This window comes from Piliocolobus tephrosceles, chromosome 1, assembly GCF_002776525.5.
Source record: "Piliocolobus tephrosceles isolate RC106 chromosome 1, ASM277652v3, whole genome shotgun sequence".
NCBI classification, from domain to species: domain Eukaryota; kingdom Metazoa; phylum Chordata; class Mammalia; order Primates; family Cercopithecidae; genus Piliocolobus; species Piliocolobus tephrosceles.
This window is the reverse complement of record NC_045434.1, coordinates 105,483,553-105,505,907: the sequence shown is the minus strand read 5'-3', so window position 1 is coordinate 105,505,907 and position 22,355 is coordinate 105,483,553. Positions and strand designations below refer to the sequence as shown.

The window sequence follows — 22,355 nt, the reverse complement described above, 5'->3', positions numbered from 1 at the left end:
ATTTCCAGGGCTACATGTGAGTTTAAGTGTGTGTATACGGGTTGAGATATGGTGTATATGGATATTTGTCGGTCAATTCTTGGAATGTGTGTATATGAGTGTGTGTTGAGTGGGGTTGGGGGGTTAGTCCCTGAGCCATGTGTATATGTGGGTTGGGGCGCTGGTGAGGGCAAAAGGGCTTGGATTTTGTGCATGATTTTGTGTGTGTGTGTGCGTGTGTGTGTGAGTTTAAGATTCCAAGTATGTGGGCGTTGGGGGGGGGGAAGGGGACGGTGTCGGAGATCAATCCCTGGGCCGTGTGTTTATAGTGTGTGTGTCTGCCCAGAAGAGTGGGTTACTGGGCTGTGCGCGTCTGTGCAGAGTGTGAGAGTGTGTATGAGGGTGAATGTGTGTGGGAGGTGTCATTCCCTGGACCGTGTGCATGAGTGTGACCGCGCACGCCTCCGTGTGTGTCCCGGGTGTGTGGGGTCGGGGCGGTGACGAGTTGAGGGGGACGCCGGTCGGGCCCCGCCCTCCGCTGCAGGTGGGCCGGGCCCGCGGCGGGGCCGGTAGCGCTCGCTGCTCTTGGCTCGCGGCCGCGCCGGGCTCGCAGGGCTGGGCTCGGGCTGCGGGGCGGCGCCGGGACAGGAAGCGGAAAGCAGCAGTGCAGCGGCGGCGGCGGCGGGGCTCTGCCTCTCCAGGAGCCCAGCGCAGGCCGCAGAGCCGGGGCCGCTGTGAGCCGAGACCGCGGGCCGCGGAGCCCGGGCGGCCAGCGCGGAGGTGAGTCCCGCGAGAGGCCGAGCGCTGCGCGGCGGCGGCCCCCGGGGCAGACCTTTGGCTGGGAGACGCCCCCATCTCGGACCCCGCGTGCCCCTGCGTCCTCCTCCCGCACTCGCCCCGCCGGACTTCAACCCCGGGTCGGCGGCTCCCTCCTCGGGCCGGGAGCTCCCTCCCCTCCTCCGGAGCGCTCCGGGTCGTGCTTCCTCTGACTCCACTTTTCTCCCCATGCGTTGCGCCCCTCCTGGCCCTGCCGTGCGATCTCCGCCGCACCCCACTCCCTGGGGTCCCGGGATTCCCTGCTCACGCCTCGGACGCCCCTTTCTCCCCTGGCTGGTCTTTGGGGTGCGCCCCTTCCGTGCGCGTGCTGGGGCGGCCGGCAGGCCGGCAGGGAGTGGCCGAGCGTTGGAAGCACCGGGCGGCTGCAGCAGCCGTGCAGGGCGGTAGCCGGGCGCGCACCGGGGTTCCCACCCCTGACGGGGCTCGACCCGGGCACCGCCTGGCCCTTCGCCAGGAACCGGGACAGAGCTGGTCTGTGTGCACACCTCGCTCACAAAAAATTGAGCCGGCCCTAGAGGCCTGGGGGGCGAATCCAGTTGCGCCTCGGAGGGCGCAACAGGCAGGTAGGAGTTTACTTTCAAAAACGCCGGGGTGGAGCAGAGGCGCCCGGCGGGTCTCTGCCCGAGGTGTCCCTGCTGGAGGAAATCTCACCGCGCCGGGGCAGCCTTCGCCACCGGCAGGACCTCATTTCCTTCTGTAGTCTTTGAACTGCCCCAAGCATCGCGCCTAGAGAAGTGTGAAGCTTTATAAAAATTTAAACGCGTCGGTGGTGGCGGCAGGAGTGGGGCGGAGCCGCGGCCTGGCTGCTGGGTGATGAGCAGATGAGACTTGGAGCCGAGAAATCTGTTGCTCAGTTTTCACTTCTCCAAACCAGGTCTAATGCCCACACTGCGAAGGTGTTGTGAGCTCCCTTAGATGCTCGTTAGGAAGTATTAGAGCCTTATGATGATGATTGTGTGAGAGGCCAGTGCATTTTGTTAAAACTCTTAACCTGGCTTTGGTTAGAAATGAATGTATTCTTAGGCACTTAGTCCAAAAGCTAACAAACTGTAACGAATTGGTATTTTCACTGACATGTTTATAAATTTTGCGGGGTTGCTGAAAAATATTATAACTTGTATCACCAAACAACAATGTTAATTAGCATTCTCCCTTCAGTGGGTGGGTTGAGTACACAGCTCCCAGGCACTGCAAGTGAGATGGCAGAAATTGTCTGAATACAGGGAGAGGTAATTAGCCATTTTCTGTAACCACTAATTATAGAGTTTTTAGAGTTGAATTAAATCAATGTGATATAGTTGGGGCTTTGATTTGTGGGAGGAAACTGTTTCTTTTTCCAGTTCAAAGAAATAACACGCTTCACCTATCCATGAGCATTAAACATTCCCAAACGTTGATGTCTCTCAGTATAATTAGTGAAAACACTTAAGTGTGAAATTTCACTGTCAACAATGTTGGCAGTGAGGCTTGCTTGCAACTTAATTTGTAAGTAAAATGGGAGAAGAATTTTGAGAGTGTTATATTTGTAAGGACTGCTTGCCAAGCAGTACATTTTTATTGTCTTATGTATTAAGCAACATAAGGACAAAACCATAAAGGAAATTTAAAGTTTCTTTACCAAGCAGCAATTCCATGTCACCCTTTATTTGAAGGATAGATGCGTTGAATGAAGAAGGCATTCTCCCCTTCATCATCCCCTTAACACACATATATACACACACCATGCTTGCTACCCTAGGCCTTATCAGCAATTTGGGTGGGATGGGCCCTTGTCACATTGTGTTTTTTCTTTTCTTTTTTTTTTTTTTTTTTTTGAGACAGAGTCTCGCTCTGTCGCCCAGGCTGGAGTGCAGTGGCCGGATCTCAGCTCACTGCAAGCTCCGCCTCCCGGGTTCACGTCATTCTCCTGCCTCAGCCTCCCGAGTAGCTGGGACTACAGGCGCCCGCCACCTTGCCCGGCTAGTTTTTTTTTGTATTTTTTAGTAGAGACGGGGTTTCACCGGGATAGCCAGGATGGTCTCGATCTCCTCACCTCGTGATCCGCCCGTCTCGGCCTCCCAAAGTGCTGGGATTACAGGCTTGAGCCACCACGCCCGGCTGTGTCACATTGTGTTTTAATGGGAGGTCTCTACATTGGGGCTGTGAGATGCTTAGGGGTTAGAACTATTTTAGATTCATTTCTTTTCTCCTGAATGCCCCACAATGCTTGGGACACTGAACGTGTGAGTAGAAGTTGAAATTGCAAAATTCTCTGTGGGGTTATATGTGGTTTGGGACAATTTATGATTGTTGCTTATACTCCTCTATATAAACAAACAATTCTAGTAATTGCTGCAGTGCTGTCAATTTTCTGTAGCTAAGAGCACAGGTTCTGGAGTTAGACTCTCAACGTTCAAGCCCTGGCTCATGTGTCAGTCTGGTTTGCCTGACTAACATGGTATTAATATTTTATTTTCCTTAAAGGCTTGTTATGAGGATTAAGTGAGATATTACATGTAAGTGACTTTAAACAGCATCTAACACATAGTAAATACTTGACAACTAGAAACTGTTAGAGTGTTACCATCATCTCTGTAAAGTCAGCTAGCTGGTTGGGGTCTCGCTGTATGGGGCATGTGATTTGGGCATCATGCTATTCTATTCCTTAAGATGGAATAGAATATTCCTTATTCTATTCCTTAAAATGGAAATGGTTAGGTGGGCTTGTGATTGGACCATGTTTCTGTTAGCAGTATTGGTTTGATGTTAGCAGTACTAAAGTTTGATGCAAGGATACATGTGTATTCTGTTGTCTTTAGCAGTGTCCTTCTGAGTCCCACTTACAGAACAGCAGTGATTAGACTCTGTACCATCAGATTTACAGAGGAGATAGTACTCATGAGATCTATTTTTCTGAAGTTTAAATATCTGGCAGGGGACAAGGGAGTCACTTGCCTTCAAATATACATCACGTAACTCCAGACATGTTAATTCACGGCTCTTCAGAAATCTGTACCCAGTTGCTGGAGGTGTTTTGGGGGTAATTCATGACTGGAGCTGAGAGAATTTATTCTGGCAAGGTGAGTTGAAATCATTGGCCAAACAAGTAAAACGAAGTTAACCTTTTCTTTCCTTGTAAATAATGACCCAGAATCATTCATTTATAAGCTGTTATAATAAAAGAATCAATGGGTTTGTCACAAATGCCATAAGCCCAGCAAGATCCTCACATCAGTGACCTGCATGATATTTGATGGTTTATAGACCACAAGTTCAAAATGTTTTATAGATCTGCCCTGCATCTCTGCCCACTCCTTTCCAGGCCCATGCCCCTCCAAGTTAACCCACTAAAACACACACAGTTTTCTCTGGTCTCTCTGACATTTGCTTCCAACCTGGGGATGGTAAATAGAGGCCTGTAAGAAACAGAATAGAAATCACTTGTTACTTAGCTATAGTTAATAGTAGTAGTTAAAGGTGGTAGCAGAGACCAGAAAAATGTGTATAAGTTGAGTGAAAATGATACAGAAGTTTTATGCCATACAACCCCTTCAGTTCTTCCTAACTGAAGGAATTTTACTCTAGTGAATACTAGTAGTAGTTGACAGTTGTGAGTGCCTACCATGTGCTAGGCACTGTTCTAGTAATTTTTATGAATTATCTCATTTAATGCCCACCACAGATCTATAAGTAAAATAAAATCTGTTGTTACCGTTAGGGAAACTGAGGCAGAGAGCAGTTAAGTAACTTGCTCTGAGGTCACACAGTAAGTACTAGAGCCAGGATTTGAATGCTCTTAACCCACAATCTGGGCTCATTGCTACTCTCTGGAAGAATCATTGACTCTAAACAAAATTATTCCAATTGTCACTTTCCCCTTGAGTGCCATTTAATTAAAAATGGGTACCCCTAAGAAGAATGTTAGCTTCAAGACAAAATATAAATAATAATTAATAGCATAATCTCTGCAGAATTCTATATAAAATTCAAATATTCAACGTAATGTACACAGCATATATAAGCATGGTTGTACCAGACACCACTTTTCCTTGGAAATAGATCTACTTACTGCATAGGAAGCAAAATGTCTCTTTAAATTCAGTGCGTGTCTCTGTACCCCTTACATAGTAACTTTCCAAACCAGAGCCCCCTTAATTACTTAATAGCTCTAGGCAGAGCTGTTGATGTTTTTATAATTTCCTTTTTGCGAAGGTTAGCTTGTGTTTACCACTGTCATTATCATAACATATTATTTCCTTCATACGATTTGCTAAACACTGTGTTTTCATTTTAAGTAGTAGGAGTTTTATATGAGTGAACATGACTTTAGGAGAGAATTCTGTTTGAGGCTGCTTGTCTTCATTTTGCTTTTGATAAAGGGTGGTAAAGGAGGTTCTTTCTGACATTTTTGCCTAGGAAGTCCAGAATTTAAGACACTGCCACTCAGAAGCACCGTGTGCACCTATCTCCCAGTGTTGACCTTGCCTGCATGCGATGTGGTTCGATGAGCCTGGCCCTGTCCTGATACTTGCCTCCAGCCCCCACCCAAGCAGTGCCAAGCAGTGCACTCTTAAGGGGTGGGTGACAGGTGAGGCAAGATGTTCTTGGGCAGTGGCTGAAAGAGGCTGCTGCTGATTTTTACTCAGTGTGTCTGGAGTATGAACTCTGCCCCTGAGTGGGACTGCCATGCAAGCCAATAGTATAGCTCTATTTTTGATAGTTCTGGTATCATGGCTCTATCTAATATCTGCATCTTTTTTTTTTTTCACCTCTAAAACTAAGGATTTAAAATAGATAATTTCTAAAGTTTCTTCCACAATGAATCTATGGCCTCATGTCCTAAGATCTGCCACAAAACCATTCAGCAGACGTTTATAGGGTACCCATAATGTCCTAGGAGCTGGAAAGACAGTCATGAAAGTGCCTCTGCCCTCATGGAGCTTACAGCCTGTAAAGGAACTAGACAATAAGTGCTCACACAAACAAGTGTATCACTGGAAGTTGGATAGAAAGGAAGAGTACAGGGTGCTGGAGAAGAGCCTGATTGAGATTGAAGGATCAGGAAAGGCCTCTTGAAAGGAGCAGTATTTAAATTAAGGAGTGATGAGTAGGAATTTGGCAAAACAGAGCATGTAAAGGGTGAGTACCAACAGATATACTGGGCTCTGCCAAAGCCCTAAGACTCTACCTTAAAGGAGCTGGGGCTAGAGAAGGAGGAGGGAGTTAGAGCGCTGGGCAGGACGTTGCATACCAAATGAAAGATTTTTGTATTTTATTTAAAGTGCAGTGGGACACCATGGAAAGGTTTTAAACAGGGAAGTGATGTCTGCATTGTAATTTAAAAGGTCACTCTGGTTGCTGCCCAGCCTGGGCCAAACACAATATGAGTCATGTGAGGGGTCACTATGATAGACAGTTCCAGGTTCTAGGAGCCATAGTCCTACCTTTGTATGACTGTCCCATTCATGCTGTTGTGACAGTCTATCAGTTTATTACCCTGGGAACCTGATTCCTTTTCATTGCTTTATTATCTTTTCTGATAAGGGATTCCTTCTGACCTTATCAAGAGTTTTGTTAATTTATTGTGTATGCAAGGGAACTATCTCATGGATATATCATTGCGGTGATAAACTTCAGGATATCCTTTTCTATTAAGTCTGTTGAAAATCCGAAGTCGAGTTCACTTTGGATTTTATTCGTTTGCCTCTTATTGCATCCTCTTAATCCTCACTCAGATCTTGGATAGGATAAAAGTTGGTAACTATTAGAAACGGAATGACTTACAAGGAGCCTGAGCTGTGTGTAGACTGGTGAGGACACCTGGAGGCTTTGTAGTGGTCTAGCCCTGTGTAGGTGGAGCCTGGAGGAAGTGGGTGGCTGTGAATCAGTAGAGGGAGGGGAGGATCAGAGAGGGTATTGAAGGTGGCACAGGGTTGGATCCATAGGATGAGGGTATTACTTTAGCTGAGGAATTGGGAAGAACAGGACAGGATACTGGAGAGCACCTTTGAGAGGGATGATGGTATTCCCAAGGGGAGCAAGAAGAATCTCAGTAGGAAATGTGCACTTGGGATTTAGTCTTTCAGTAAGTATTTGTTGGGTACCTGTTATGTTCAAAATATACTGGGTGGAGGTAAGACATAGCTGCTGTGTTCAAGGAGCTTCTGCCGTAGGAAATCTGTGGATGGGGAAGAATGAGAAGAGTTTTGAATGTTAAGGGATAGTGTGGTGAGGGGAGAGGAGAGGGAGTGTTAGAGAAGTGGTAACATAAGTAGCATCAAATTGGAGGCTAGCGAGTTACAGAGAAACTCTACTAGGGCAAGCAGTGTGCCTTTGTCATTGTTTTGCCCTAATGTTGCTTAGCATGGTCATGTAGGTGCCACTTAATATGGAGGTGGATGGACTAATAAATGAAATGAAAAGCACTGGGGGAGGAGGACAAGGATGTTACTTGGCTCACAGCAATCCTTGGCCAACTTTGAGTTGTTTCAATGGAGTGTTGTGGATGGGGATTTGGAGTGACAGTGGAGAAGGAGGGAGTGACAGCATGTATAGACCACTCCTTTCGTAAGTACAGGAAGGAAGTGTGGGAGGGAAACCAGACTAGGGTGGTTGGTAGAGTTAGATAAAGCCTTTCCCTGGAGGGCATTTGGGACCCATGGTTTCCTTTGAGGGACAGGTCTGGAGTTGTGTTAATGAATGGCCACGTTTTCAATGAGGACAAGGAATGAAGTCCTCTGGCAGAGGGAGAAGGGAATAAAACTTGGGTTACCATGTGTCAGAGACTTTACCTTTGCAGTTTCATTTAATCCTTGCAAGAACCCTGGGAAGAGAGAATATTATATGACCTCATTTTATGGGGCGGGGTTGGACAAGCTCAGAGAGGCAAACATCTACCCCCTGATGTCACAGCTAGGAAGCATCAAGCTGGATCTGCCCAGATCTGTGGGGCCTAGGCCGCCTGCCTCTGAGACACTCCAGCAGCATTTAGCAAAAAGTAGCTGGAAGTTGGGATGGATTGGGGAATCCAGAGTTATGGGATGCAAGGCAGAAAGAGTGTAGCAGTTATGAAGGGTTAATTATGAATCTAGAAGAGAGAGGGAAATCAGTGTTCTGGGCCAGGGAACTGGACATTAGAATCTGCAGATCAGCAGAGAGCTGGGTGAGGAGCTTTCAGGGAGGATCTCAATTCACTCAGGGCTGGAGATCTTGGATGCACATCCTAATGTTGACGGCTGCCTGTTATGAAGCAGGTGAGAAAACAGCAAAGCCCAGGGCAGAAAGGAAGTGAGACTGAGGTGCTGAAAGCTGATTGAAATTGCTAGTGAAAATGGTGGAGACAGTAGGCAGAAAAAAAGATGACTCAGCTCTTGAAGTCTTCTAGGAAAGTAGGGTAAGTGGAGGAGCAAAACTTAGCATTTAAAAAAGGCCTGCTGTGTTTGTTTTCACATTTAATCTTTACAGCTACCTCCCCCACCAAACGCCCACCATAATAGGCTGCCTTGCTTCCTTTTTATGGATTGGGAAATCTCTGAGGCTCCAAGGAGAAACTGCTTTGCCCAGGTGTACAGCTAGTTAGTAGGCAGCGGACTGAGATGCAAGCTCCATTCTGTCTGACTGCAGGTGAGCCTATAGGTGAGCTTTGTGGCAGGAAGGCTGGCACAGAGACTGCTCCGCTTCTTTCCAAGCATTTCTCTCATTAGGAAGACAGAGGAACAAGGGTTTTGGAACCTGCGAAGGGAGTACTGATAGACATGGACTTTCATTTACCTAGCACATCTGGAACTCGCGCTGGGTGCCTTCAAAGTTGTTAGCTCATTTGGTCTTAACAGCAACCCTGATGTTTGCATTTTACAGTTACATGTTCAAAGAGGTTTGCTCATTTTGACTGGGGCCTGATAGCTAATAAGTGAGTAAAACCCGAGATTGGAACCCACCTCTGGAAACTGTATCTGCTTATATTTTCAGATCAACCTGTGAGGTTGGTGGCTGGTTGGTTTACCCCATTTAACGGATGAGGAAACTGAGGCATAAGAAAGACAGTGGCTGGGCTCAGGCTAGAACTCAGGTTTCCCCAGGCTAGCCTTGGGCTCTTGATGGCAGAGGAGAAGTGAAATGGCAAGTAAGGGCATCAAGGACAAAGGAGACTAGCCCTGGGTGGCAGACCTTGGAAGTGAACGTACCTGACTCCCAGGAAGAATGAATGGTAAGGGTAAATACACCGTAAGTGGGATGGGAGGCTATGGGGGCTGTGTTGGAAGTATATGGCGATTTGTGCTGACCTGATTCCCTCCAGACTTACGTGTCATTGCTGGGGTCAGGGAAATGTGGCCTCCTCCCAGGAGGGTTAGGGTATGGCATTTACAGCTCCTTTGTTTTTTCTTCACACTTATCTCACTGGCTGTGTTTGCAGTTTCAGCTTCTAGCGCTGGAAGAAGGAACGCTGTTGAGCTGAGACTAGCTCTGGGGTGAGGGGTGCAGAGAGAGACAGAACTTGTGGATCTCGGTTTTCTCCAAGTAAAAATTTTAGCATGTGGGAGTTCAGGAATGTACTTGGAAATGTTTCCAATTTATTTTTATTGCAAAGCGATATCTAATGAAAATGTGGGAAAAGACCCAGGAGCCTGCAAATAATAAATTGCCTGCTTTTATTTTCTGTATCTCCTTTAAAAATCTTTGTCCTTACCAAGGCAATTTTATATGATTGTAACTGTAATGTTGGTGCACTGTGTGTCAACAATACTGTATCCTGCTTTTAAAATTTATCATTATATGAGCTCACTTGGACTCGGGAAGGGGAACATCACACGCTGGGGCCTATCATGGGGAGGGGGGAGGGGGGAGGGATTGCATTGGGGAGTTATACCTGATATAAATGATGAATTGATGGGTGCTGACGAGTTGATGGGTGCAGCACACCAACATGGCACATGTATACATATGTAACAAACCTGCACGTTATGCACATGTACCCTAGAACTTAAAGTATAATAAAAAAAAAAAAAAGAAGAAACAAGAAGGATAGGTAATATAAAAATCTGGATCAATATTCTAATTCTGAGCACATATTAAAATCAGCTAGTGACTCCATATTAGCTCTGTTCCAACAGTTGCCTAGCTCATGGAAAGCCTTCTAATTTAGTTTACTTGAGATAACTTTACTTATTTTGCTTTACTTTTGTGGAATATATTGGTGGTGTACTCTTTGTTTAGCAATGCAGAATAAGCTTACTCAATGTTTTCTCAAATTAAACACTTGTTAATCTTCCAGAAAAAAAAAAAAAAATTATCATTATAAGAGTTTCCATTCTTTATAATGATCATTGTAAACATGATCATTATGTGATCACATACGTTTGATATGTGATACGTTTTTGGTGGATGAACCATGTTTTCCTTACCAATTCCTGTATTCTGAGGGCATTTACATTGTTTCTGGCATTTTATTATTTATAGACAATGAGACAACAATAATTTTTCTTTGAAAAAGAAATCAGTTCCCTAAGATAAATTCTCAGAAATTTGGACGCTAGGTCAAAAAGATTGAAGATCTTTTTGTTTTTCAATTGACTTTTGGAAATTATGACCGAATCCCTTAAAAGCAACTTCGCTGAGTATTCTTTTTATAAACTGGCAGTCGGGGGCTGGGCATTGTGTGGAGGGCCAGAGATGTGGAAAGTCACCTCCTATAGCCAGTGAGCAGGCGTCAGGCCGTGCTGAGGAAGTGGATGAGTGCCTCCCATTTTCCTGCTGCTGTGATAGGGGTTCAGCTTGCTCAGCACCTCTCCTGTCTCCCTCCCAGACACCTGGGAAAGCCAGTTGCTGCATGGGTGGAGCATTTAGAGTTCAGCTGCTTCACCCTCGCTTGCTTGTTCCATGATAGAGACCCCAGAGAGGAGATGTGGCTTTGTCATTTATCTTTCAGCCCCATTAAGGTTGGCTTTGAAGATTAACGTCTTGTTTTTTTCCCTCTTTCCCAGAATTTGTTCCTGTTGAAGAGTGCCTGCTCTTCTAATTTCCAGACTCCTTGAAGTTTTAGGAGTCTGGTAGGTGAAATTCTCTACCTCTAAGGAGAAACAGTACCTGGTCCTTCCTCAAGGGCAAGCCCTCCATTGCTATGGATACCGAATCCACTTATTCTGGATATTCTTACTATTCAAGTCATTCGAAAAAATCTCACAGACAAGGGTATGTAAGTTGTTCATTATTCCACTTTTCCTTTTGGGGAAACCTACAGGTTGGTGAGGTTCTCTACACTCACTTTTCACTGACTCGACGCTGGAGCTTGGGTCCGTTGGTGCGTGAGAAGCTGAGCTTTAAGAGCATTTAACATTCTCAGGAGTAACTATGCCACCAGTTTACATTTTATAGCCACCATTAGAATTGATGACTTTAATTTCTCACAATTGGTTTTAAATTAAAGTTACTTCCTGCAGTGGAAATGTTTTTCATTTCTAGGTATTTCTTTTTTTTTTTTGAGACAGAATCTCGGAATCTCGCTCCGTTGCCCAGGCTGGAGTGCAGTGGCACGATCTTACCTCACTGCAAGCTCTGCCTCCCGAGTTCACGCCATTCTCCTGCCTCAGCCTCCCGAGTAGCTGGGACTACAGGCGCCCGCCACCACACCCGGCTAATTTTTGTATTTTCAGTAGAGACAGGATTTCACCTTGTTAGCCAGGATGGTCTCGATCTCCTGACCTCGTGATCCGCCCGCCTCGGTTTCTAGGTATTTTTTATAGGTATCAGCTCTCCTGAAAGCTTTATGAAGAATGTAAATGGAAGATTTTAAAAGTGTTTATTGCTTGTTGGTTCTTACCCGAAGTTGTTGACTCATTGTCCATTATGCCTTTGTCATGAGGCTTATTTAGTGAACTGGTAGGATTGGCCTGGTACCTTATTTCTCTTTGACTAATCTTCAGGTGAACAAATTTGGGTTTTGAAAACACTGTCCTGGGCGGTATTGGTCAAACTTCCGCTTCTCTGCAAAATTAGCAGGTGTGCACTGCTATTCTTAGGACCTGCTGTGTTACTGACCTGTAGAATGTTTGCTAAGTAGAAGAGCAAATGAATGAATAAAGAAATCAGTGAACAGATAGGTGGTACTGTACCAGTTAGAATTGTATTTGGTGAAATTATAGTGCTGCCATTTACTTAGCGTCCTGATCTGTGAAATGGGTACAGCAGTCCTCTCCTACAGGGCTGTTGAGAGGATTAAATGAGATTATGCTTGTAAATCAGGTAATGCAGTACAGGTTGGAGGTCACTCACCAGTGGCTAGATTAATACTGTAATGGCCTTGGCATTTTAGCACTATGTTCCAAGGTACCAACTGGCCCCAGCCCAAAGGCCCAGCTCTGCACTGGCTTGGGAATAGTGATTATAGTGGTTTTTCCCTGACTGAGCTCTTCCCCATACAAGCAGCCGAATGCAGAGTGAGATTTTGTTCTGTAAAACAGCAGTGAGCTACATATATCTAATGATTTACAAGCCCATCTGGATTACTCACATAGAAAAAGGTTTGGGAGGGTATACTCCAAACTGCTAGGAGTGGTCATCCACAGCGGGAGGCTCGGCAGAAGCTGGAGACTGATGGGAACTTTCGTTTTTCTTTTTGTACTTGTTCAGTTTTTTTACAAGTGTATATTTTGTAATTTTTAGAAATGAATGCAACAGAATATAAAGGAAAGGTTCTCAAAGTTATTTGATGACATGAGAAAATGTTCATGAGACCATGTTATAAGAAACAGGATTCAAAATGTTGTATGCTATAATAGTTACATATACATATGATGAGCATTCACATGGTGACTATGCCTATCTCTGAGTATAGGACTATGGTGGTATTTTCTTTTTAACTTTAATTGTTTTCTAAATTTTTATGTATTGCTCTTATAAAAATTTGAGGAAAACATGTCAGTGAGCTTGTGCTGGAGTCCAGGTAAGGCTTTCAAATAAGGATGAGAAACAGAAGGAGCTCGGGGCAGGTGCTGCTGGATGGGCCTATGGTAACATGGCAGAGCGCAGCTCCTGAGACAGTCAGAAGCCCTCTGGCCACAAGAGTTAAATCACACATTTCAGCTGGTGGGTAAACTTATCAGATTTAGTTATGAAATGCCAGAAACAACTGTTTTAAAATACCAGTTTTTTAGCCCTCCCAATTCCCTTGTCAATACCAGGCTTCCCTCATCCACACCATAATGACAGAAGTAGGAATTTGGGATTCCCTGGGTGCTTGGGGATGAATAAAGGAGATTGGCTTGCAGTATCCTTTGTGGGAACCATCTCTGGCCTCTTTTGTCTGCACTCGAGTTCTGACTCTCACGCTTCGGGGCCCATTGCTACGCTCTGCTATTTCCTTAGGCCTCTTGGGGACTCCAGAAATTGATATTCCAATGTCCTTGTAGTAACTTTAAGAGACTGTAACTTCCAATTAAAACAACACGCAGAAATTTTAATGTATTCTTGGACCCATATGGAAAGTACTTGGCAAATGTTAATACAAGCTGAGACTTTTAATCAATTATTCAAAAAATGTTCCTGGATATCTACTCTAAGAAAAGCTCTGAGAGAGGAGATGAGCATTAGAGATTTGTAGGTGCGCTCCATGGGTTCTTTAAAAAACACCACTACCACCTAGGGGTGGTGGATTCTCCAACTGACAGCAGCATAGGGCACAGCAACTATGGGGCGAGGGGTACCATCCCTAGAGAGCATGGGCTGTGGTGTACTTTGCTGGGGCCTAAAGAGTGTTAAGCAGTAGGGTTGCCCTCCACAGGCATGAGAACAGGCCCCAGGCCCAGCCGAGGGTGTTTTGTCCCAGGAGTGTTCCTGTGAAGGCTGCCCGGCTCAGAGGTTTGTGGGGAACTTGAATGGAAGGGTAAGAGGCAGGGTGGGGCTGGTGGGGGTGGGTGAGACCATGCTCTTTAGTAATTTTAGTCAGATTCCAGCTCAGGGAGGAATAATGAAGTGCACCAAACTTGATATGCCTGATTATACCATGATCACCTTAGAAGACTGGCCAGGTTCCAAGCAGATGACAAGTGACTCTTTTCTAACGAAGAGGTCAGTGGCCTGGTTTTGCAATGCCTGCAGTCTCTAGAGGGTGTCCGGTTAACTTGCTGGGAGAATGGTGTGGACTCTTGCTGACCCCACCTAACCTTTGGGTTCGGAGCACAAGTTCCCTGATTTAAACACAGCAGCTGCCAGTCACGTTAACTGCTGTGGGGGTGTCTGCTCGGCCCCTCCCTCATAGCCATTACCTCCTATCCTCACAGCAGTGCTAGAATGGCCGGAGGTCGTAGCCCCATTTTACAGGTGTTGAAATCGAGGCACAGAGGGCAGCGTTATTTGCCTAAAATTACAAAGTTAGTAGGTGCCCTCAGCAGATTTTGGGCCCACCTTGTTTCTTTAGAAGGGAAGTGCTACTTTTGGAAAGGGAAATGAAGGGTGACTCATGTGACAAATGTGCTAAAATGCACAAAAAGAGGACCACCAGGGCAGTTGGAGGAATTGGTGCTTTTGTTCCAAGGCTGCTTCAGAGTCTGTGTGCCCAGGGCCCAGCCCTCTTACCCCAGCCATAGCCAAGAGGAAGCAGCCAGTCGGGCCCCAGCAGCCAGCAGAGAGAATGGACAGGTCGTGGGTTGTGGGAGAGAAGGAAAGGGAGGAGTAACCGGTGGGGCCAGCTTTCCCCAAATAGAAATAGGCAAACAACAGAAACAGTACTAAATAATCTTCCCAGGAAATGCTGACTGTAAGTGGGAACAGTGAGAATTACAGGGGTTCTAGCTGGAACAAGGAGGGTGACAGCAACCCCCAAGGGCTTAGCTCTAGAACTACCTAAACAGACGCATTTGCTCACACACGTGCAGAGCAGACACATGCCCGGGCTGCCTGCATGCCACCACTTGCTCTTCCTGCCCCTCACACAACACGCACAGATATACTTATCTTTACTCCTACAGGCAGATGTTGCGTGGAGACAGATTCAGAGATAAAGATACAAAGAAAAACTCTCGCAGCTGACACAGCTGCCCAGCAAAGGCACAGAGGTGATCCAGGCCACTGAGGCAGAGTTGGAAAAACACACATGTATACATATGTTTGTAACACCCCTCCCCCTGTGGCTTGGCAGTCTGTTTACTCCCGTGGTCTCCCATTTCCGTACTCTTAGACACCGTGGACGGATTGTCTTCATCAATGGGGAACCCTCTCCCAGACAGCGCTTGGCAGCCATAGGTTTTCCCTGGAGTTGTAGCATCTGGAGCTACAGGGATGAGCCTTTGAGTACATATTACAGTGAGGTGGCCGCACTATGACCTGCAGTTCTGCAGACAGGAAGGCACTGAATGCCAGGATTTTTGTAGAGTGTGACTGTGAAGTCCTGGCTTGGCCCAGAGACCTTCTTAGAGCAGTAATTCGGGACCAGTGATTTCTGATAAAGGTTTTCTAATTTCCTAATAATTTTTTTCTAATAAAAGCCATATGGCAGGTCCTGCTCCGTTGGTAGCGTGACCAGTACCTGGTGCAGTGCTAATGTTGAGCTGACAGGAAGTGCCTCACCTTCAGCTCTCACTTGACAGTGAGTGGAAGGCTCTTGGCTCAGGGTATCCCTCAGTCATGACTGCACACTGTTCCGAACCTTTCTCCCAACTTCATCCACTTCATACTATTTTAATAAAGCGGCGCTGTGTATTATAACATTGTGCAGCTGAGCATTACACTCATGGCTCCCATTATCAAGGCCCTGCTACATACAGGACGTTTCACAAAGAAGCAGACTTCCAAGCAGTCACTCAGCAACCTCCTCCCAGGAGCATTCGGGGAAGAGAATCTTGGGGCAAGTTTCCTTTACCACCTGCAGTCACCTGGGATGCTGGGGAAATGTTTGATTTCTGTTGTCTCCCTTCCAGAAAATTATTTGAGAGTGGGGTCAACAAATCTGCACTTGAGTCCATACCCAGGGTAGTTTTTCTGTACCCTTTTCTAAGTTTAAGAAGTTTTTAAAGTTTAAGACACACTAGTTAGGGTTTTGGGCTCTGGAGGATGAGAAACCTTCCTTGGGTTATCAGATGACAGGTTCTTCTCTGGTTTCCCTCCGATGTTATCAGGGGAATTGTTAAACAGTTGTTTCACATTTGGGTGCTCCTGGGTGTTTTAAGAGCCAGGCTGGGAGGGCTGGTGATGGGAACCCTGGCTGGCAACAGAGGCTGTTTCCACCTCTGGGTGGCTCCCCATCTGCTTTCTGCCCTGGTAGGGTGCAGGCTCCGGGAATTGGCACTCAATGAAAGAATTTTGATTTCCAGTGGAATTTGTGCTGTCACAAGATTTGACCCATGGGACTAGTGAATAGATAGATGGGTTAGGTGAGCATGTGGCTTGGCTGGTGGCCGAAAGAGTGATAAATGTGAGAGCAGTTGGGGAAAATGGAAGCAGATTAAGATAGAAGAAGGGCATTGTCCATCTGGCCGATGGCGGGGCTGGTGGAGCAGCAGTTCTTGACTTATTCTGAGGTTAGTTCTGAAACTGACTAAACACGTGGGAAGTCTCTCCCAAAGTGTTTATGGTTTCTCACAGTGGGTGCCTTTTGAAGTGATTGTTTTTGACAGCCCAGAGTGTTGGGCACACAGCTTTGTGCTATCTAAGGTCCAATTGTGACTCCTAGCAATAGCTTCAAAGGTATATTTCATAGCTCTAATAGTTTTAAAGTATAAGGGTGTGAGAATGATTTTAAGAATATTTATGCCGTGAAATCTTCCCATTGCTCTTCAACACGGTGCACCATAGTGGGTGTGAATAGAAGTGGTGGCAACAGACCTGAATTCAGGTCTGCCACTGACTATACTACTACTTTGAGAAGTAACTTGAACTCTGTGAGCCACAGTTTCTTTGTCTGTAAAATGAAGACAATAATACTGGCTTCACAGGATTATAATTAGGATTGAATGAAATATTATAGTGAAACATTCAGCAAAGTGTTTTATAAATTGGGGTAGGATGTGAGGTAATTGGCATTGTTAGATGCATCTCTGGGTAAACAACCAAATTCGCTGCTTATTTGGCTGTTTCCCTAGCTGCCTTGTTAAAATAAAACACCTGAGTTGACCAGAACACCTCTCTTTTTAGAATCTAACTTTGCAGTTGTATTAGTCTCACCTTGCATTGCCATAAAGAAATACTTGACACCTTCATAAAGAAATGAGGTTTAACTGGCTCACGATCCTGCGGGCTTTACAGGAAGCATGGTACTGACATCTGCTTGGCTTCTAGAGAGGCCTCAGGAAGCTTACAGTCGTGGCAGAAGGCTAAGTGGGAGCAGGCGCATCACATGGTGAAAGCAGGAGCAAGAGAGGGAGTTGGGAGAGGAGGTGCAGCACACTTTTAAACAACCAGTTCTCCCAAGAACTCACTCGCTGTCGTGAAGATAGCACCAAGCCATGAGGGGTCTGTCCCCATGATCCAGACACCTCTCACCAGGCCCCACCTCCAGCATTGGGGGTTACAGTTCAGCACAAGATTTGGGTAGGGACAACTATCCAAACTACTATATCAGCAACAGACTGTAATTATAAGTTATGCTCTAGGAATACAATTGTTGTCACTGAAAGATTCCCTTGGCCATGGGAGCCTCCTGGCTCTTTGAAGGAATCAGTCAATGCTTATCCCAGGGAGATAATGATAAGGTAGAAGTTTGACAAGAAATCTACATTTTCTTAAGCTAAGCAGTAGGTTAACAGAAGATGTGTTGTGTGTTAATAGTTCCATTTACATCTCTTTCTCCAAGGTATACACACTCTGCGTCACTAAGTCAAGACACCGTTCTTTGACATTGGCTAATAGTAATAGTGATCACAGCCACTCTGCATTAGCACTTACTCCACATCCTTGTACTGAGCACTACTTATATTATGTGATGTTGTCGTTGTCACCATTTCATACATTCAGAGATTGAGTAACTTGTGCAAGATCACACACCTGGTAGGGCAAAACCAAGATCTGTTTGTCTCCAAAATCTGCTTCTATCCTGCCTGGGAGACCTTGGGAATGACGACGGCGAGTGCTTGTAGGAAGGAGGGCTGATGTCAAGGTGGCTGTGGGGGCTGGAGGCTGAGGGAACTCACTGACCCTTGAGGGGCTCCTTAGGTGGGGGCTTCTGGGTTTCCTGTTGGCAACTGGAGGGGGAGTGCCAGTTCCCATAAGCGGTTGTTGCCCAGGTTGTGACCTGGGCTTGGCCACAATGATTGGTTCCTTTTGGAATTTCATGAATGACCCCCAGGCAGGGTTCTTACAATCACACAGGAAGACCACCCAGGAAGTTCCTGTGGGGTAAAATGATGCAGCAGCCTGCTTTCCTCAGGAGGCCTGAAACCCTCCCCGTGTACACACACACACACACACACACACACACGCACACGCACTCACACACACACACCCTCCACCCCTGTTGGTGTCTTTGGCCTTTTGTCCTAGCTTGTTTGTTTCTATGGATGTCTTCAAGTTCAGCTAGAACCTATGGGAATGTCTTAGTTTTGAACCTGTAAGAATGAGAAGTAAACAGTTATTTGTACTGACTTTGAATTTCCTTTCTTCTCCTGTCCAAAGGTGAAGGGTGAAAATGTGTCCCAGATTTTTTTGGACATACCAAAGCTTAGATATTCTACAGTGTTGTCCCAATTTTAAAAGCCCTAGAAAATTGGCTAAGGCAAATTATAACCAAATCAAATCAGTAATTATTACAATAAAGTGTAACTAGCTACAGAAATCCTAAAATTACAATTTTAGGCTTTGAAAAAAAAATATCACTGTTGATAGAGGAAGAGTGACAGGTGGTGGTTTAAAAGTGTGTCATGCCTCCTCTCCCAACTCTCTCTCTTGTTCCCGCTTTCACCGTGTGATGTGCCTGCTCCCACTTCACCTTCTGCCATGACTGTAAGCTTCCTGAGGCCTCTCTAGAAGCCAAGCAGATGTCAGTACCATGCTTCCTGTAAAGCCTGGAGGACTGTGAGCCAGTTAAACCTCATTTCTTTATGAAAGTGTCAGGTATTTCTTTATGGCAATGCAAGAAGAGTGTTTTGGGTCTTGGGATGGCAGAAAAAAAATATTAAGTAGGGAGTAAAGATCAATGCACCCCTTGAAGTATGGTGAAGATGGGTGGGTTTTGATGCAGTGTGTGCGGGTGTGTGTGTGCGCGTGTGTGTGTAGAACTTGCCTAAATTCAAAATGATACTTACATTTTGATAAACCCAGAGAGTTAATTAACATGGCATAAATGTGCTAGCTTATTGTTGTTTTTCAGGGAGAGAACTAGAGAGAGACATAAGTCACCCCGGAGTAAAGATGGCAGAGGGTCAGAAAAATCGGTCACCATTCAACCTCCCACTGGAGAGCCCCTGTTGGGAAATGATTCTGCTCGGACAGAGGAAGTTCAGGTAAGGATCAAAGGTGGTCTGTAAGCACACTGCCACTTGACCAAGACTCCTCTCTGTAAATGTTTTCCTTAGGTTCTCTTGGGTTTTTGTCTTTATTTTTCTAGCATGCTAAATAGTTTATCTATGTCCCATGGTCTCTTTTTGGTCTGAGGACAGCCTGTCCTGCCCTTTGGTAGCTTGGGGATTCTTCTGAAGTATGATTGGTTGGCCTGCTTTGCATGGTGTGGAAAAGAAGCCAGCAAGGTTGATGACAGGGTAGGGAAGGGAAAAGCTGAAGTCTCTCACTACTCATTTCACAATGGAACAGTGTAAGAGGGAGAAGGAAACTCAGAAACCCTAAGAAGAAGTTTGAAAAACGTGGGACAGCCCAGACTGACCATTACTACTAGAGCTATGCAGTCAATCAGAGGCCACACACTCAGATGCCTGCTAGAGAAACATAAGTTAATTAAGGAGGCCCTGGATCAAAAAGAGGGGGCAAAAATATATCAAACAAGCTTTGGGTTAACAGCAGTCTGTGCAGTGCGTCAGTGTGAGTGCTGTAGTGTGGTGTGAAGGAGCCTGTGGCTAACTGGAGAATGATTTGCCTCTGTAAAGGAAACAGTAGCCCCGCAGCTCCAGACACCTACTGTTGCTCAGGAATTCAGGGATTCAGTGTTTGAGAAAAGCTGCAAATCAGGGTTTTATATGAAATCCTAACTTTATGGTATTTTTGAAATACTGACACTTTATTAATTTTTTAAACCATTGAGTGGGTTCTTCTCCAGGTTCCAACTGTCTGGCAGCCCACCTGATTTAAATAAATATCTGAGCTATACACAGAAACATGTTTGCACACCCTCTGCACATCCTGAAATATATATACACATGTCCAGCCTTGCCCCTCATAAACAAAGCAATGTATGATACACAGCTGTAAAGACAGATACAGGACTATAGATGAGCATACATCTGTACATACCTGTGCATACACACAGGTAAGCATTTATAATCAGCTAGGTGCACTGAAACTGGAATTCCTCAGAGTATACAAGGTGTTCTTGGGACTCAAAGCTATAGTTGTGGGTTGAACGTGGGGTTCACTGAGCAATGAGCAAATGCCTTTAGTGCTGCCTGCCTTGGCTCTGGGATGGCTGATGGTTGGATGGGGCCAATCCTAGGACTGGATCACCCTGGAGTGCATGAGGGGGTCAGTTTCCTCCTGGATGTGGGTTCAGAGGTGCTGGTGGCCTACAACAAAGGCTCTTCTTTCTGTGCATCTCCTCTGCACCTCATATCTGAGAACTACTTTGGGAAGCTATTGGTGTTGCCTGAGGATGATCTGGTGTGAAAAGCATTGAGATGGGTGTTTGGAGGCTGTATTTTTTAGTGACTCCGCTACCTTGAGTAGTCACAGCCTTTGTAGGCCTCAGTTTCTTTATTGAATATCTAGGGGTTTTGATGAAAGCATCTTAGGTGCTTTTTCTTCTAAGAATCTCAAGCTTAACAGGATCCTTTGTACATCTGCATTTTTTAGGCATGCATGTGCACCCCAGGAAACTCTCTTGTGCCCTTCCTAGTCAACCTCTGCCCCACCCTCACCTCTCCAAGACAAGCACTGTGTTGATTTCTATCACTGTAGTTTAATTTTGCCTGTTTTTGAATTTAATATAATTAGAATCATATGGTCCACCCCTGCCCCCCAACCCGCCCCACTCAGCATAATGATTTTGAGATTTATCCATATTTTGGTATGTTTCAACAGCTTATTCTTTTTACTTTTGCTGAGTAGTATTCCATTGTGTCAGTCTACCACAATTTGTTATCCATTCTCCTAGTGAATGGACACTTGGGTTTTTGTTTGTTGGTTGGTTGGTTTATTTTTTGAGACAGAGTCTTTCTCTGTTGCCCAGGCTGGAGTGCAGTGGCATGATCTCAGCTCACTGCAGCCTCCACCTCCCAGGTTCAAGCGATTCTCCTGCCTCAGCCTCCCGAATAGCCAGGGTTACAGGCATGCGCCACCAAGCCCAGCTAATTTTTGTATTTTTAGTAGAGACGGGCTGACGGGCTTTTACCGTGTTGGCCAGGCTGGTCTCGAGCTCCTGACCTCAGGTGATTTGCCTGCGTTGGCCTCCCAAAGTGCTAGGATTACAGGCATGAGCCACCGCACCTGGCTGGATGTACATTTTTATTAATTTTTGGATAAAACCTGAGAGTGGAATTGCTGGGCCATATAGTTAAGTGTATATTTAAATTTCTGTGAAACCGCCAGAGTGGTTTTCCAGAGGCACTGTGCCGTGATCCACTTCCACCAGCAATGTTCGAGAGTCCTGGCTGCTTCTGGCCATCGTCTTAAACAGGAATTTCTCTCAGTGTGTGTGATACTTCTAACTTTCCAAGTTGAAGGATTATTACTTCATAGGGTTGAGACCTTAACTACCACTTCTTACCATAGCCCGTATATTTCATAAATCATGTTTTCTGGTCATTACTAGATTCGGGGTTAGTTGATTATGAGCGATCTCTGTCTTGCTGATTTAGCTACTAACTTCAACTAGCTTTTTCTAAGTTGGTGTCCTAATTTCACCCCCTTTGCCACTGCATCTGACATTTTTTTTTTTTCTGAGTGAGAGGATACATACGAATTTCTGAGGCAAAACCTCTTTGGCCCCCTGTGTCTTTTCAGCACCTTGCTGTCTTGTTGCTCCATTATTATTGCCAGTTGTTTTTAAACAGCAGAATCCTTTAAAATTCTATCAACTGGGTCTTGCTAAGTGAATAGACTAATTGCTTTAACTTGCAACTGCCTAGAAGTTTAAAAAGACAGGAAGCTAGAAAGTAAAAGATACATTATAATAATCCTGGTTGTTTCTATGCCCTTGATGTTTAGTTCGTCATGCAAACATGTTTTAGAAAGAATTTTTAAGCCAATCTGGCCATAAGTGGATTCTTGGATTTGCTTAGAGAAATATTGTCCATGAGAAATATTGTTAAAGAGTGCTTGACACTGATACTTGTTAAGTGGATCTTGTGAACATCGTAAGGAGTTTTTGTTTGTTTGTTTGTCTGTTTGTTTGTTTTTTGAGACGGAGTCTCGCTCTTATCCCCCAGGCTGGAGTACAGTGGCACGATCTCAGCTCACTGCAACCTCTGACT

At 45.4% G+C, this 22,355-nt stretch overlaps 1 protein-coding gene across 1 annotated transcript in view; it reads left to right on the top strand.

Annotated features, from left to right (window-relative positions):
• The first annotated feature begins 561 nt into the window (after positions 1-561).
• The window catches only part of VANGL1 (VANGL planar cell polarity protein 1), a 57,628-nt gene continuing 35,834 nt past the window's right edge, over positions 562-22,355 (top strand). Inside the window, exons 1-3 of the mRNA XM_023222720.3 lie at positions 562-759; positions 10,776-10,983; positions 19,088-19,220. Of these exons, the coding sequence (XP_023078488.1) occupies positions 10,913-10,983; positions 19,088-19,220 (204 nt within the window). The 5' untranslated portion in view covers positions 562-759; positions 10,776-10,912. The remainder of the gene's footprint in view (positions 760-10,775; positions 10,984-19,087; positions 19,221-22,355) is intronic.